A 15,789-nucleotide genomic window follows, 5' to 3' on the forward strand; every position below is an offset into this window, starting at 1 on the left:
CCTTGTTTTTTTTCCCACCTGGTGACCTCACCAAACTGAGCTCCCTACTGAATTTCACCACCCATTAGTCTCTCTTCTGTAACAGGAGAGCTCAGAAATCCTGACGAATCTGTTTGTACATCACACAACAGCTCTTACCCGTTTTTGGGGGTATAGCGACATTCACACAAGCGCTGCCACTCAGTCTGTCTGTTTGCCACTCGGTTGGCTTGGCTGCATTGACTCCCGCCGCCGGTGAAGTCACAAGCATACCCTCTTTGGGTCGGATTATTCTACTGATGTGGAGCAGAATAGATTCACATTATATCAGACAGTAAAAAGGTGAATCAGGTCTTGTTATGGAAGCAGAGGAAGGACATTTCCTATCTTACACTGAAAACTAGAGCAATACTGGAAGCTTTTAAACACAGGATTTGACATTTTGAAGTCTATCTTATTGCTGCCACACAAAACCACACTGATGACCTTTCTCCAAAAACCTTGTATCTCCAGAATGGCAACTTTACAGGAGGAGGAAAAAAAACTTCTCAACTTTCAATAGAAGTCAATGTAATGATTTAATTTCAGGACAATTTGGAGCATTTCTATTGGTAGGTTCATTATTAAATTGGCAGATTTAAGTGATGGAGGTTCAAAAATTAAGATAGAGGCTTTTTTTTGTGTGACAGCGGTGATTTGCTCAACTGTACAGGTATCACAACTTCTTAATGCATAGTTGTTCCTTTGTCTAAATTGTGTCTTAATTACATGAAAAATGAACCAATAGAAATGCGGCAGAATTATTATTATTAATATTATTATTACTATTAATTTTTTACATTGACTGATTAACCGTTAATAGAGTTAATTGGGTCTTCCTTGTTGTTTGGCATCACATTGACACACTTTTTGCAGACTATTACTAAGCAGGAATGATGATGTTCAGATAAAACTGACCAAACTGCCCATGTTGTTCACCTGATTGCTATAGGAAATAGTCCAGGGAGTGCTAACTGACCCTGTCCACTCGAGCAGGACTCCACCTGCAGGAGAGACCACCTCTCTCTCTCTCTGCTGGCTGTGTGGTGCTGCTGAACTGTGCTGCTCTACATGCTGCTAGCTTTCTCTTAAAGAGGCTAAAATACACCCCTAACACTTGTAGTACCTGTAGATGCAGACAGTATACACAACACTCTCACACACACACACACACACACACACTGAGGCACTTTTAACACTGCAAGCTGGACTGGACTATAGCTGTGCTAATAAATGCACACTCCAGGTAATGTCAGACATGCACGCGCTCCTCTGCTGTCTCCACTGAGATGCTGTCCACACTGATTTGTCAGTCCCAGCTCATTGCTCTGAAGACAGCTAGCAAATGCAGGTCTGAATCCTGACCAGTCCACATCATTTCCGCTCCTGTATCCCTGCTGCCTACTGAACAGCAGCAGCTGCCCGTCCCAGGTCTCCTAAACGTTGCGTTTTTTGACGTCTCAGCTCATTTACAGACTGCATGGTTTCTTTTTAACGTAGTTCATCACGTGCAGAGAGTTAACGTGCTCTTTACGATCAGCTGGATGGAGACTGAGCTCTTACAGACCTGCCTCAGACGAGCACTCAGCTGAGCCTTCGTGGTCTTTTCCCACCCAGTTTCCATCAGGCCACGCCCCTAAACTGCTATTGGTTGGTCTGATTTTCTTTTCTGAGCTGCGATTGGCTGGGTGTGGGTCCGCCTGTTGGGCGGGCTGAATCTGAGTGTAAATTACTAACCAATCCCATTGATTTCGAGTAGCCAATCGCAGCGCGGGTGGGCGTGGCCTGGGGATATACAGGTGGGGCGAGACAGCCCAGCGCCTAGTTACGGACAACAGATGTGAATCTCGTGAACTTAGTTTTAGGAGAAAGGTATAATAATAATAATACTAGTAATAATAATATTAATAATTAATAATAATAATCATTACTATTATTATTAATAGTAATAGCTGATTGATCCACTTCTATCCAATGAGCACACATAAATCCTCAGTCAGTAGTAAGCTAAACTCTCTCTCTCTCTCTCTCTCTCTCTCTCTCTCTCTCTCTCTGGGCTGGGCAGAGCCCACCGACCCTCCACTGATGGATGTGTACGAAGTTGATAAAGACTGAGTGGTCGTGGGAAGAGGCACCTGGCACTGCTCACTCTCATGCTGGAGGAGATTGAGAGAGAGTGCAAGTGTGTGTGAGTGTGTGTGTGAGCGTGTGTGTTGTAGAGCAACGCTCGTCAGCACGGAGGGGTTTGGATTATACAGCCTTCCTTCATCACAGCAGCAGCACCACCACCACCACCAGCAGCACCACCACCAGCAGCAGCAGCACCAGCAGCAGGAGGACCCCCCTCACTGGATTTACACACTGGATTTAGAGGCAGGTGAGGATTGATTTACTGGCACTGGGTGGACAGAGCAGCGGAGAGTGGGAATGTGTGTGTGTGTGTGTGTGTGTGTGTGTGTGTGTGTGTGTGTGATTCTGCTGTTTCCCCAGTCCAGCAGCTCTCCGTTCACATGCCGCGGCTCGCGGAGTGAGAGTGAGAGTGCAGGACAGATATAACGAGGACAAGGAGAGCGCGTGCATGTCCTCACCTGTCACGGCGTAGTGTCAGCACGAGACAGCGTGTCTTATAGTCTGCACTGTATTTAAGTCTGAAACGTCCGCTGGGTAAGCGCGTGCATGCCAAGCGGCTCAGCGCAAACGCAGGGGACATGACACACACACACACACACACACACACATACACACACATACACACACACACACTGAGTGTCCGGTACCACTCCGGTACGCACGCGGTCACCGACCTGTCTTACCCTCAGTTTCAGGCAACCCGCTCCAACAGCAGTGAAGCAGTGTGTGTGTGTGTGTGTGTGTGCGTGTGTGCGCGCGCTGTGTGTCCTGCAGCTACACAGCAGCGGTGTGTGTTACCACTCATAACACCGCGCGTGTGCTGTCTATTTCATAAATACAGTCCATCAGTTTCTTCTGTCCATAAGCAGACTGTTTTAGCCACATTTCTGTCGCGCGCGCAGGACTGGGGGGGGGGGGGGGGGGGAGAGACGAGTGGTAGAGAGAGGTAGCGAGAAACAGAGAAGGGGAAACGGAGAGAGAGCGAGAGAGACGCATAGAAGAGAGAGAGAGGGGCTAACATCCATAGGGGTTGATTCTCTCTCTCTCTCTCTCTCTCTCTCACACACACACACACACACACTCCGCAGTAGTTGTGTTCTGTTGAGGGGGATGTCTCCCTGTTTAAGTATGTGTGCTGGATTTTCTGGTGTGTGTGTGTGTGTGTGCGTGCGCACGCGCTCTCGTGTGTGTGTGTGTGTGTGTGTGTGTCAGCAGCAGCAGCAGCAGCTCCTTCCTCTGCTGTCACACTTGGAGTCTTAAACAGCGCTCACACACACACACACACTCATTCTCCAGCCGGAGCGTGTTGGAGCTCCATCTCTCTCTCTCTCTCTCTCTCTCTCTCTCACACACACACCCTCTCTCACTCCGGCTCGCGCTCGCTCGGTGTTCACTGTGAAGGATTAAAGTTCCGCGAGCTCCGTTTTTCTTTTTCTCCACGAGACTTATTCTCTCTCTTTGTGTGTGTGTGTGTGTGTGTGTGTGTGTGTGTGTTGTTCTCCCTCACCAGGCTGTATGCGTGCGAGTGTGCGTGAGCGTGTGGATGGTTGTGTGGTGAGCGCGTGAGGGACATGGCAGCCCCGAAGCTGGCGAGAGGAGCTCGGCTGGATGAAGCGCGAGGGGAGAGGAGCTGAACGGCAGGATGAGAAGGACATGAGAGAGACCTGAACCGAGCACACACTCTCTCTCTCTCTCTGTCTCGCGCGCGCGCGCTACTACTACTGCTGCTGCCCACCCTCTCTTCCACACACACTCTCTCTCTGCCCCTGTGGAAGGGGTGCTTTTATTTTTGTTACTGATCCAGAATCCAGGAATATTAACCGCCGAGGATTTTCCAGCTTTTCCCAGATTTTTCCTGATTTTTCCTGATTTTTTGGGGTGGGACATATTTTGTTTTGGCCCAGTTTTGAATCGACCGGACCGAGGATGCGTTGTTGTGGATTAGCGCTGGTGGGCTTACTGGGGGTCTTGGAGATCGCGAGGGCTTTCAAAAACGGTAAGTTTCCGTTATACTGGGGTTCATGTTAGATGCCATTGTTACTGGGGTTAGAGCATATGTACAGGGGGTATTTTTTTTTTGGGGGGGGGGGGGAGAAATGCTCAGGCTAGCCCCTGGTCACCTGCTCGGCCAGGGTTCAGGATCCCCGCGCGCTGTAGCATTTCAGTCGCCCCTGTCCGGCCGGACGAGCAGGTGACCAGGAGCCTATAGCCGGCGCTTTAGCATTGAACCCCATCCAACCAATTAAACCTTAAACCATGTGTACATCAGCACGTGCTGTAGATGCACAGCTAATAATATTGGTCGGACACGCATTTCCCTCATTTCCATGACTACATCTGATTTCCATCACTTCTCCACTCTGCACTCAATCTGGCAGTTGTTCATTACGCGGTGTCCAACTTTTTTATGTTGAATGGACCAATAGAAATGCTCCAAAATGACCTGGAATTACATCCTTTTTACATTGACGTCAACTGAAAGTACATTTTCCCTTCTCCTGTAAAGTTGACAACAATCTGGAGATACAAGATTTTTGGAGAAGCGTCTTCTAACGTGACAACGACGAGACATCCAGAATCCAGAAATCCAGTCCGTGTTTAAAAGCTTTTAATATTGCTCTAGTTTTAAACTTAAGGTTGAAAACGCCTTTCCGCCACTTCCACGACTGGACCTTTTCACTTTCTGACATTATGTGAATCCCGTAGGTCTCCTTTACGTCGTGTCCAATTTTTACAATGACTGGACTAATAGAAATACTCTAAGATGACTTTTTTACAATGACTTCCATTGGAAATCCAGAAGGTTTTTCCTTCTACTGTAAAGTTGTCAGTCTGGAGACGCGAGGTTCGATATTCCTTCTTCTTATTGGAAACTTAAAACATTAGTATGTGTTTAAAGCTTTTTAAAATTGCTCTAGTTATGAGCTTAAAACTGGAGAAGTCCAGTCCCCATGTCCCCATGTCCCCATGTCCATTCTTCACCTTTTGACATTGAAACCAACAGTTGTCCTGTACGTTCAAATCTCGAGATGAATGGACCAATAGAAATGTTCTAATAAATAAATAAATAAATAAATAAAATCTACCAACATTGACTTCCATTGAAAGATAAAATTTCCTATAAATCTGAGATTTTACTATTATTTTTCTGTTGTTTTCTGTAGTTTTTAAAGTTGTTTCGAAAGTTTTTGCGCTAAAATTTGCCGTAAAAAAATAAAATACAAGAAAAGCGCGATATGTTTCTTAAAAGCCTGGATGAATTACTTCAGATATCTTATTGTAATTCATTCTTTACTTTTGTTTAGTATTTTTATCGTAATGTGTTATTTATTTTATATTTTTTTATCTTACCGGGTACTTAGTTTTTAATCTTCAAAATGTTAAAAATGATAACATGATTTTTACTGAACTGTAAAAAGTACACCTATGTATCAGAATTGATTACAAATGAAAAACAACAGACAATAATAATTATAATAGTAGTAGTAGTAATAATTATAATAGTAGTAGTAGTAATAATAATAATAATAATAATAATAGTAATAATAATAATAATAGCTTTCTGTTTGTATGTTAGAGGAAAAATCCTGACGCAGCTGTGGGTTAATAGTGTAAAGTGTGAGTGTACAGTTGTTGAGTTTCAGTGCTGTTATTAATATAAATGCTGAGTTTACATCCATCAGTCCAACCAAACTGTGTAAATAAGCCTTTTAAGGCTTTTTAATAGATTTGGGGGATTTTTTTAGAGGCTACAGCAGTAAAAGCTGTCTGTGTCCCAGCTGAGACTTCCCCGTGACCCTGATCGCGAACGAAACGTGCGAATAAGAAGTTTAGCCTTCATCATAAGGCATCAGCAGCGCACTGTTCCCATAATAAACAAAACACAACAGCCTCCAGCTCACAGCAGAAAGCCTGCAGCGCGCTGTGCACTCCCGACTCTCCAACGTCCCTGCTCTTTCACAGACAGCTGCTCTTATATATTTCCCTGCTCTCACCAGCTCCAACCTTCTCCGCGCGCGTGTGTGTGAATGCATGTGTGTGTGTGTGTGTGTGTGTGTGTGTGTGTGTGTTTGCTGGCTGCAGATAAATGTGGCGAGAACATCAGGATCTCCAGCGCCAACTACCTGACCTCCCCCGGCTACCCAGCCTCGTACTACCCCTCGCAGAAGTGTGTGTGGGTGATCACGACGCCAGAAGCCCACCAGAGGATCCTCATCAACTTCAACCCTCACTTCGACCTGGAGGACCGCGAGTGCAAGTGAGTGGCCGCCGTTCCTGCGTGCAGGAGCGCCACCTAGCGTTCAGACACTGAAGGTCTTTGCAGTGCTCAGGCTCAGGCAGTGCTTGGCTCCAGATGAGAGGTGTTGACGCCTTGTAGTTGTGCTGAATTGGTGTTTTTGTGCTTGTGCTGTGCACTAGATGACTTCTAGACGGTTTCTAGATCACCTGCCATCAGATCACCTGTGGAAATACGGCTGGAAGGAAGGTGTTTGTGTTCTGTTAAGGAAAATACACCTAATTGAAAGTGGATTTCTTGAACTGTGCCATGATTGGAGAGCTGGCTGTTTGTGCAGTTGGTGTAGGACAGATTCTCTGAACACTATCTCTCTGCAATGCGAGTCGGTGCACCTTTCTCTTGCTTTCTCTCTTGCTGCTCGGCCCCGTCTGCTTCCTTTGTTTGTGCCGGAGGGTCTGGAGAGTGTTGTTGGAGGACTGTCGCCCTGCGCTTGTCTCTGTTACACTATCCTCTCCACCCAGATAGTCTTCCGCCCCGAGTCCTTTTGTGATCGTGGACAGAGTCGTATTAGTGGCTCCGTTTATCAGGATCTTTACCTCTTTACAGCCCTGTAAACCTACAGAGATTTACAGCTTCAGATGACCCAGTGCTGTCTGCACAAAAGGGGTTCGTTTCTTCTGCAGGCTCAGGTTTCCCTACCCAGAGACTACCCCCCCCCCCTTCCCCCCTGCACACTCACCACACACACACACATTTACTCTCACACACAAACATACACACACAGTCTTTAAACGTGAGCTGCTCATATAGATTGGAGTGTGGATGGACACATGGTGAAGACACAGTGCTTGGGCCCCTAATGAAATTATCTAGGAATGAGTTTCCTCTGTTTAAATATGCTGAGTAAAAGAATTAGCGCCCGGGGCAGTAAGCAGAAAAGCACATTCCCCGACTCGGTTTGTAAATGAAGGCATCTCTTTGCAGTTTAACACAATGCCTCCGGACATGTCAGGCACCATTGCAAGTATTTTATGAGTTTCCAGGGTTTTTTGGGTTTTTTTAACCAGATTTGACACTCCTCTACATCCTTGCTTGAGTGCTAATTTGTTTATTGTTCCTTCATTGGTTAGTGGATACTGTAGATACTACTTTCCATGCCCTGTTGCCAAGTGCCCTTATTATGCTTGGAGGCAGGCCAGTGTGCAGTTTACCCGTTTGAGCGGTCACGGTTTGTAAACCACAGCATTAAGGGATATTCCAACAGCTAACCTGCAAAGACGTCTGTGAAATCTAATCAGTCCACCACAAGCTCCCAAGAACCTATTTTTGTCGCCCTGATCTCGGTTTTCAGTGAAGAAGTGGAGAATTCGAACCTCCTGGCTCTTCCAGGGCACCCCCTGCCGACCTCAAACAAAATCCGACCTGCGGTTTACGTTCTGTTTTCAAGGCGGGACCAACGTTCAATTGGGTTCGGGTTCCTCTCGATAATCACGGCCCTCTTTAAGCCGTTATCTTTTAGTAGCCGTGGAGAACGGAGATGGGTTTTGAAGGTTCTTCTCGATTTCCCTTCACAGCGGTTGGTGTAAACTTAGGCGAGGTGCAGATGGAGATATAAGCTTTCTGCTAATTTGATTTAAAGCAGAGATGGACATCTGCTTGGCGGGTCTGGTGTCTGCAGATTAGGGAGTGTTTTCTCCTTGACTTTTGTTGTTCAGCCCAGACTCACATTAAAGGCCCTTGCATGATGGAAACTGTTGATGTCCGAAATGGCCTCCTTATCAGATGGAAGCCACAGAGACCGCTTCAGTGAGCCACTGGCAATCTAATTAGCAGCAAATGGAACACACATGTTCTCCGTGTTCCTGACATGTCCGTTATCAACAAAGCAAACAAGTGCTCCATGGCCAGTGGAGGTAAGGAACAGCTACTGCTTTTTGACTGTAACGTGTTCAGCAAGAAACGTGAGACAACAGTGAGAAAGGAGAAAGTAGGAACATGAGCTCCACCACTAGATAAGGCCCTAAGTGGCTCTCAAGGACAGGTCTTTTAGGCCATGTTTGCATTTCTCGTCTTTTGCAAGGGCTTTCAGGTTGCACGCCCATGAAGTCGGAGGAGAAAGCTGACCCTGTCAAGACAAATATTTGAACTGGAGTCCTCCTTTCACTGCCTCCCACTCTTCTACCAGGGTAAGCAGGTTTCTTCTGGAAAGAGTGGCTTCTAGGAGCTGTAGTTGTTTTCAACGCTCTCTCTCATCTGATAGTTGTTCGGCAAGTCTTTTTTTCCTCTAGCAGATAAAGGCGCACGCTCGCATGCTCGTGCTTGTGTCTATATATTGCTAAAAGTGCTGAAACTTTGTTTTCCCCCCAGAAAGGCCTAGTTTGGATGCAAACAGCAAAACAGAGCAAGCTTGAGCGTTCAGAGGATACGGGAGACAGCTTTGCTGCTTCTGTCAGAGCGAGGCGTTCAGTGTTGGACTCAGAAATACCTCTTGGCACGCGCAGCGCGTCTCTTAAAGCTGGCTGAGTTTCTCTGAGGCTCGGCGCTTGGCACGCTGCTTCTTCTTTGCGTATGCTGTGTCAAAAGCAGCATTCTGCAAGATAGGAGATCCCCTCTGACAGCGTCATGAATCATTGATGCAGTCGAATTTGCTGACCAAACACAAAAAACAACTCCTTCTTTTCAGATTGTTAGATACACTGAAAGGACAAAAGTATTGGGACACCTACACATTACACCTACCGGAGCTTTTAAGTTGGCCAATTCTAAATCCAGAGGCATTAATATGGAGCCGATCCCCTGTTTGAAGCTCTAACAGAAGGTTTGGAACTTGCAGTTATTGAGTCAGCAGAGCATGGGTCACACATGTTCCTTAAGTACCTGAAAAGACACAGTGGAGAAAAGAGGAATGAGGCAATTGTTTCATTCCGCAGAGCGTCTTCAAATCAGGATTTAGTGACTGGTAATAGAGCTTTCAATTGTCCATGTATCCATGTATGAGTGAGAGAGAGAGTGTTGTGGGTGGTTTTGGGGCAGTAATATTCAGGGAATGCACGCTTAAGAAAAGCCCATTGTAGGACAGGGAGAAGTCATTAAGCACCGTCAGGCCTCTCAGTGTTTTAGAAGTGCTCAAGCCCCCCGCAGCTCAGCAGAAACCCTAAGCCTCAGAGTGCAGCCTCTCCCCTGTCCCGGAGACTCGGCCTCCTCGCTGTCCCGCTGGCTCGGCACACAGAGCAGCACACACCCCTGCTGGGAAAGCAAACACACTCCTCTGAGCGAACGCACAATGCACATCCTGTAGCTGAGCTGGAGTGGTGTGGTGTGGTGGTGGAGTGGAGGCTGGAGGTGCAGCTGGTTAGCGGAGGAGCTGCTTTCACCATAGCCTGGCTTTGATTTACACAGATCTGGATAATACGGTGAAGTCTTTCTGCTGGGGATTAGAATCAACTGTAAAGAGAGGTTTTCAGGGCTTTGTTTGTATATGTGTGTGTGTGTCCATGTCATGGTTAGTTAAGCTTAGAGGTGTCCAATTATATATATATATATATATATATATATATATATATATAGGACATATAGTATATAATATGGGGCATTTTATTGTTACATATGGGCCCTTATATATTTATAATACCTAGAAGACATCTGTATGACCTGACAGAGTTTAAAACGAACCTGTGTGTGTGTTTGTGTGTGTGTGTGTGTGTGTGTGTGTGTGTGTGTGTGTGTGTCAATTGAGAATGATGTGTAAGTGTTAAGAATTCCCTTTGGTGCCTATCAGTGGCCATAGCCCTGAAGGCCATGAAGGCTCTTTATGCACTGTTTGTGTGAGCTACATCAAGGCAGGGGGCCTCTTGGTTGTCTCCTCTCCCCTGCCGGCAACATGGCTGGGAGGAGGACCGCCATAAACCTCCATGATCCTCCTGAACACCCAGCACCAGCAGTCTGAACTATAGGCCGATGAGGACGAAATACTGTATCACAGTCATATTGCTACATATTGTAAGCACAATAAGCCTTGTGGTGCCATGTGGCGTCATGTGGTCAGATACCACAGACAGTACTGGAAATGTCCTTCCCTGTGCTCACAATACATCACTAAACCCGTTGACTCAATAGACACCCATAATAGAAGCTAGTAGACAGATGCTGAAGCACCTGCAGAGGCTGTCCTGCATTGATTTGACCTTTAAGTTCTACGCTGTTGAATGTCTAAGGTTGGTCAGGAGGCTCCAGGTGGCTCCAATGATATAAAATGTGAAATATATATATACACTCACTGTGCAGCTCTTACCTTTAGCCCCCTCTCCTGCTCCTCAGCAACCCCGCCAAGTATGTAGAAAGCCGGATGAAATGCTCGTTCATCAGCCGTTGTCATGGAGGGTGGACATAAAGAAGGGAGGAATGCAGTGCACCTCTTTCATCTGGTGCTGACGGGGCTTTTTAAAAACAGAGAAAGCTCTGACCTCAGGGCCAGCAGAGGAGGAGGACTGGGCTGACACAGATTGTTCCGGATACTTATAGCCTCCGTTAACGAACATAAGCTCCGTGTCTGCTTGTGCGAAGGTGTCAGCGAAGCCCTTTTCAGGCTGAGAGATCAAAGTCAGCCCTGTGACTGGTCAGCCTATTCCAGAGTGGCCGGCAGGACCAGGGGAGAGGCCTCTGTCCTGCTTAACAGGTCTGAAACAGGTGCAGCGAGCTGAATGCCGCCTTCCAAAGAACTGCAAGAGTTGTTTGTTCCAATGGCAGGCAGCGCGCCGCGTGAAGCTGAAGTGTTGGGTGGCTTAAATTCGATTGTGTGGGGCGAAGGCAGCCCATTACGTGGTGGACGTTTGGCAGGGCTCTGGGCAATTTGGAGTGTTTGGAAGCTGTTTATTTCTCTCCATTGGTCCCAAATCAGATTTATGCTGTGTGTCTCTGTGAATTCTGGGCACAGTGTTTTGCAACACATATGCACACACACACACACACACACACACACAAACACTCACACACACACTCTTGAACTCACTCACACACATACGCAGAAACAGCTGAGCAGGGGAAGTCCCCAGACCTGCACACAGTGTTGTTTTGTGGGGAAGTCATGTGTTCTGTTGTGAAGTTGTGTAGTGAAAAGGGCCAGCACAATCCAGCCTCTTTCTCCCTCTCTCTCTCTCTGTCTCTCTCTTGCTCTCTGTCTCTTTCTTGTATTAAAGTGCATCAGTCTGAAGTGCTGATTCAACTGCATTAATTTATCCATTGTCAAAACTGATCATAATCAATCGCAGCTATATTCAGTAGTATGATTAGATCGTAGTTGTAAAAAAATCAAGACACAGGGAATTACCAGGGTACTTTTACTAGTAAGGCTTACTCATGCAGCTCCTAAATGGTAAATAACACAGCATGACAGAGTTCCTGTTTCCCTTCTGTTTTGAGTCATGATAAAAAATCACTCCCCTGATGCTTTCACTCACAAAACTGGACTAAAACTAACTCAGCCCAAAAAGAAACAGCTTCAGCTTCTATTTGTGGCCTTATTCTGTTACCAGAACAAAGATTTAGGAAATTATTGTACTAAAATGTTGTCATTTTTAATTATTTGTGGCTGAATTGAACCTCTGAGGACGAGGAAGAGGAGTGGTTGAATGGTGATGGACTGGTGCCCTGTCGAGGGTGTATTCCTGGCTTACACTCAATGATTCTGGGGCTGCCGTGACCCTGCTCAGGCAGAAGATGGATTGAGTTGGGTGAACTCTAGTGTCCTCAAATTGAATTAACTCAAAAACAGCTGCCTTAACATGACTTTTCACAGTGTTATGACCCAGGAATAGCACTGGAGCTTGTGCAGATACGCCGATCATGACAGGTGACAGGTGAAGTGAAAAACATTGATTATCTTCATCTACAGTGGCATCTGTCAAGCGGTGGGATATAGAGCAGGATACTGTAGAGCAGGAAAAATGGACAAGCATAAGAATCTGAGCCATTTTGACAAGAGCCAAACTGTGATGGCCAGACGTCAGGGTTAGAACATTTCCAAAACATCAGGCAGGTCTTGTGGGGTGCTCCTGATATGCAGTGGTGAGTACCTACCAAAAGTGGTCCAAGAGAGGACAACCGGTGAACCGTCAACAGGACTCGAATCGTAGTGAGGTCAGAGGTCTTCGATCCCCACTCTCTAATTTTCTCCTCACTTCTTTCACCTTCAAATGTGACACTGAGTCAGAGGTTCTAAAGTCATGCGGTTAATGAGAGGATTAAAGTGCACTGTGTGTTTGTGAGGATGGGTGGGTGTGTGTGTGAGGGGGTAGCTACTGGTGAAGCGCTTCACCTTGGCCGTGTGTTGGAAGGACAGGCTGATTGAAAAGCTCTCTCTGTCTGCGACATCTGCCGTCCACCCTGCTGCTCTGTCACTGGCTTGATTCATGCGCTTTCTCACTCTCTCTCTCACTCGCTCCGTCTCTATCACTTCACTGCTCAGCATGAGCGGATCCGCAAGCTGGGGAGGAGGAAGGCAAGAGGAGGGGACGTGTGGATAAGGAAGGAATATTTGCGGAGGGAAATAATTCAGAGGGGGGAAATGCTACAGGAGGAACGAGTGATGGAGAAGGCGGATTAGTAGGGAAGCTAAACCGAGGCAGAGAAGCGAACAGGGATTAGGAAAGAAGCAGAAAAACAGGGAGGTGGGAATTAAAACGAAAGGAGCGGGATGAAGAAATGAAATGTGCAGGAGGATGGAGATAAATTTGAGGCTAAAAACTGTCTGATAAAAATACGATACAGATCCGCTCCGCCCTCCCTGCTTGGTAGAAAGTCACAAATCTTTTCCTGAAAACTCCTAGCTAAGCTAACCCAAGAAATGCCAGAGCTTCCAGGCAGGTTTTTTTGGCACAGGCCACCCAAGACTCTTCGAGCTTTCCGCACAGAACAAGCTCCTCAATGTGGCCGTTTCCCATCCCAGACTTAAAAGCCCAGCTCAGCTGAGAGATTCCTGCTGCTCATTTGATTTCCAATCCCTCTCAGTTGCCTCGAAAAAGAGCTTTACCGAACGACATGGTGAAAGAACAACAAGCTAATCTCTCAACTTCAGTCAGGATCTGTAGGTTCAGGATTAGCTCTTCTCGAGGCCCTCCTTCTTTTTCCTGCTTTGAGGATGAAGAAGGCGACTGACGTTCAGGCTGTAATTTAATTCCACGTTCTGTTCCAGAAGCTGGAGCCCAAAAGCTCATCTGGATATGAAACCAAGCCTGATTAGCAACAGGTTTTTCTTCTCCAGTCAGCTTCCAACGCAAGGACTCAAGTATGGAGCTCGTTTTTTGTGGTCTTCGCAATAATAACAACAAAGAAGGAGAAAATGAATTAACTGTAATTACTCCTGAGCCACCGGGGCATTGGGTGCCAGCTAGATTGGCTCAGAAGGCCCAGAATGCCCTCTTGCTTAATGCCCTCCACCCTGCCCAGGCTCCGAGGGGCCCTGTGGGCCAGACTTTAATTGATGCTCCCCTTTTGCAGCTCTAATGCGTCATGTCAGTGCGTGCTGGCCTTGTTTAGTTTGCTGTCAGGTTTGCAAATGGCCCTTTGCCTTTTGATTGATGAGGTCCTAGCCCGGGCCGGGGTAAAGACCTAAATCTCAGGAGCTCAAGGCCTGGCTCTACCTGGCATTTGACTCAGATCTACTCTACTTAGGCTTCACACTGGGACAGAGAGGGGTTTCTAGAGAGAAATCCAAGTAGTGATTAGTGTTTGTGGTGGGTCTAGGCCTGGAAGTGAGAAAAATACTTTCACCTCTCTCCTACGCTCGCGTTTGCAATCGCACTCTCTCTCTTTCTTTCTTTCTCCTTTTGTTTTCACCCACTCTTTGCTGCTCAGGGTTGTCAATCTTTGTTTTCCCCACCCTCATTTGGCCGTTAAGTCTGACGGCTGCAGGCAGACAGTGATGGATGGTCCTGGGGCTTTCTCTCTGATGGAGTCCAAGGATCTCCGCTCCAGCTCTTTGCAGGCCCTTCATTTGCTCTCCTCTTGATCTTTTCTTTCAGCTGCGCACCGCATGTTTTCTTTTCGCACAAGTGTGTTTGTGTGTGGGCAGTGGCTCTGATGCTTTTTTTCTCACGGTATAATTTTTGCAGTTTAACAATGACTGTCACGAAAGCTGTAAATTTAGCTGCATTAAAGTCAGCCCCCGTAGTGCAACGCTCGTATTTTCCTATAGCGTCACGTTGTTGGAATCAAGTCAAGCCTGTGGGCCTCCTGCCCTCGCTGTTGTTCTTCTCCTCTCCTCTTCCTTTCTCCTCTATTCCCCTCTGCTCCTTTCTCCCCTCCTCACTTTTCCTTTCCTCTCTCTCCTTCCCTGTTTATTCCTCTAATCTCTTCTCCTCTCCTCTCCTTTCTTCTCTTCTCCTCTCTTCTCTTCCCCTCTCTTCTCCTCTCTTCTCTTCTCTTCTCTTCTCTTCTCTTTTCCTCTTTTTCTTTCCTCTCCTCTCCTCCCCTCTTCTTCTCTCCTTACCTGTTTCCATTTCTCCCCTCTTTTCCTCACTTCTACATCTCCTCCCCTCACCTGTTTCCCTTTCCATTTCTCTCCTCTCCTATTTTCCACTCCGTTCCTTTCCTTTGTTTTCCTCTCCTTTCCTTTCCTCTCTTCCCTTTTTCTCTCCAGTGGGTCTGCTGGTCCTGCTGAGAGGACTAGGCTCATTATCAGTCAAGAAGGCTCCAAGTTGGCAGTGTGTCTGTGGGTTGGTGAACAGGGAGGTCAGTTTGCCCTCCAAACTTTGGCACCATCTTTGGCACCAGCACTTTGATCAAACTGTGGCACACCACGATATTCTACACGCACACACACACAAATGCACACACACACACTGAGTCGGCTACACCAGTTGCAGCGGAAGAGAGGCAGCGCTTGGCACCTGGTTCTCTCAGCATGGGCGCTCTTCACTGCAATTGCGAAAGCTGGACGCATTCCCCATCACACAGAAAAAGATGAACAGAGAGCCAGAATGGGAGGGCGAGAGAGAGAGAGAGAGTGAGAAAGAGAGAGAGTAATGGTAATGATGTGGACGTACAAAGGAAAAGGCCCATCAATCACATTACTGGACACCGAAACAAATGTGGGAATGTTTAGGGTTCCCCTTTGTTCTGTCTTCCTCTTTCTCTCTCTATCAGAAGCAAGCAAACATCTGAAGGTTGTGCGCACATGTTTACATGCGTATCAGGCAAGTGTGTGTGTTTGTGTACGTTTTCCAGTTACTAGATCCAGTATCAGGCACGTCCCATGCATATGAGTTATGGTGCTGACCTGGACTGTGGCCCTCCCTGTCCGCCCTCGGTGAATGAACGATCCCAGAGGGAGGGGTGTGGATGGAGGGACGAGGGAGGGGTCGAGACGTAGGAAGAGACATGCAAGTACGCCTGTTAATTGAAAAAGC

General features: G+C 46.9%; 1 protein-coding gene across 3 annotated transcripts in view; it reads left to right on the forward strand.

Annotated features, from left to right (window-relative positions):
- Positions 1-2,115: 2,115 nt before the first annotated feature.
- The window catches only part of nrp1a (neuropilin 1a), an 83,709-nt gene continuing 70,035 nt past the window's right edge, over positions 2,116-15,789 (forward strand). For 2 of the 3 annotated variants that reach the window (XM_072679372.1, XM_072679374.1), the window contains exons 1-2: positions 3,411-4,144; positions 6,232-6,406. In XM_072679372.1, coding sequence (XP_072535473.1) covers positions 4,075-4,144; positions 6,232-6,406 — 245 coding nt within the window. In that variant the 5' untranslated portion in view covers positions 3,411-4,074. Of the gene's footprint in view, positions 2,396-3,410; positions 4,145-6,231; positions 6,407-15,789 lie in introns of those variants that run through there. The other variant, XM_072679373.1, reaches the window with a different exon arrangement.

Source organism: Salminus brasiliensis, chromosome 5, assembly GCF_030463535.1.
Source record: "Salminus brasiliensis chromosome 5, fSalBra1.hap2, whole genome shotgun sequence".
NCBI lineage: Eukaryota > Metazoa > Chordata > Actinopteri > Characiformes > Bryconidae > Salminus > Salminus brasiliensis.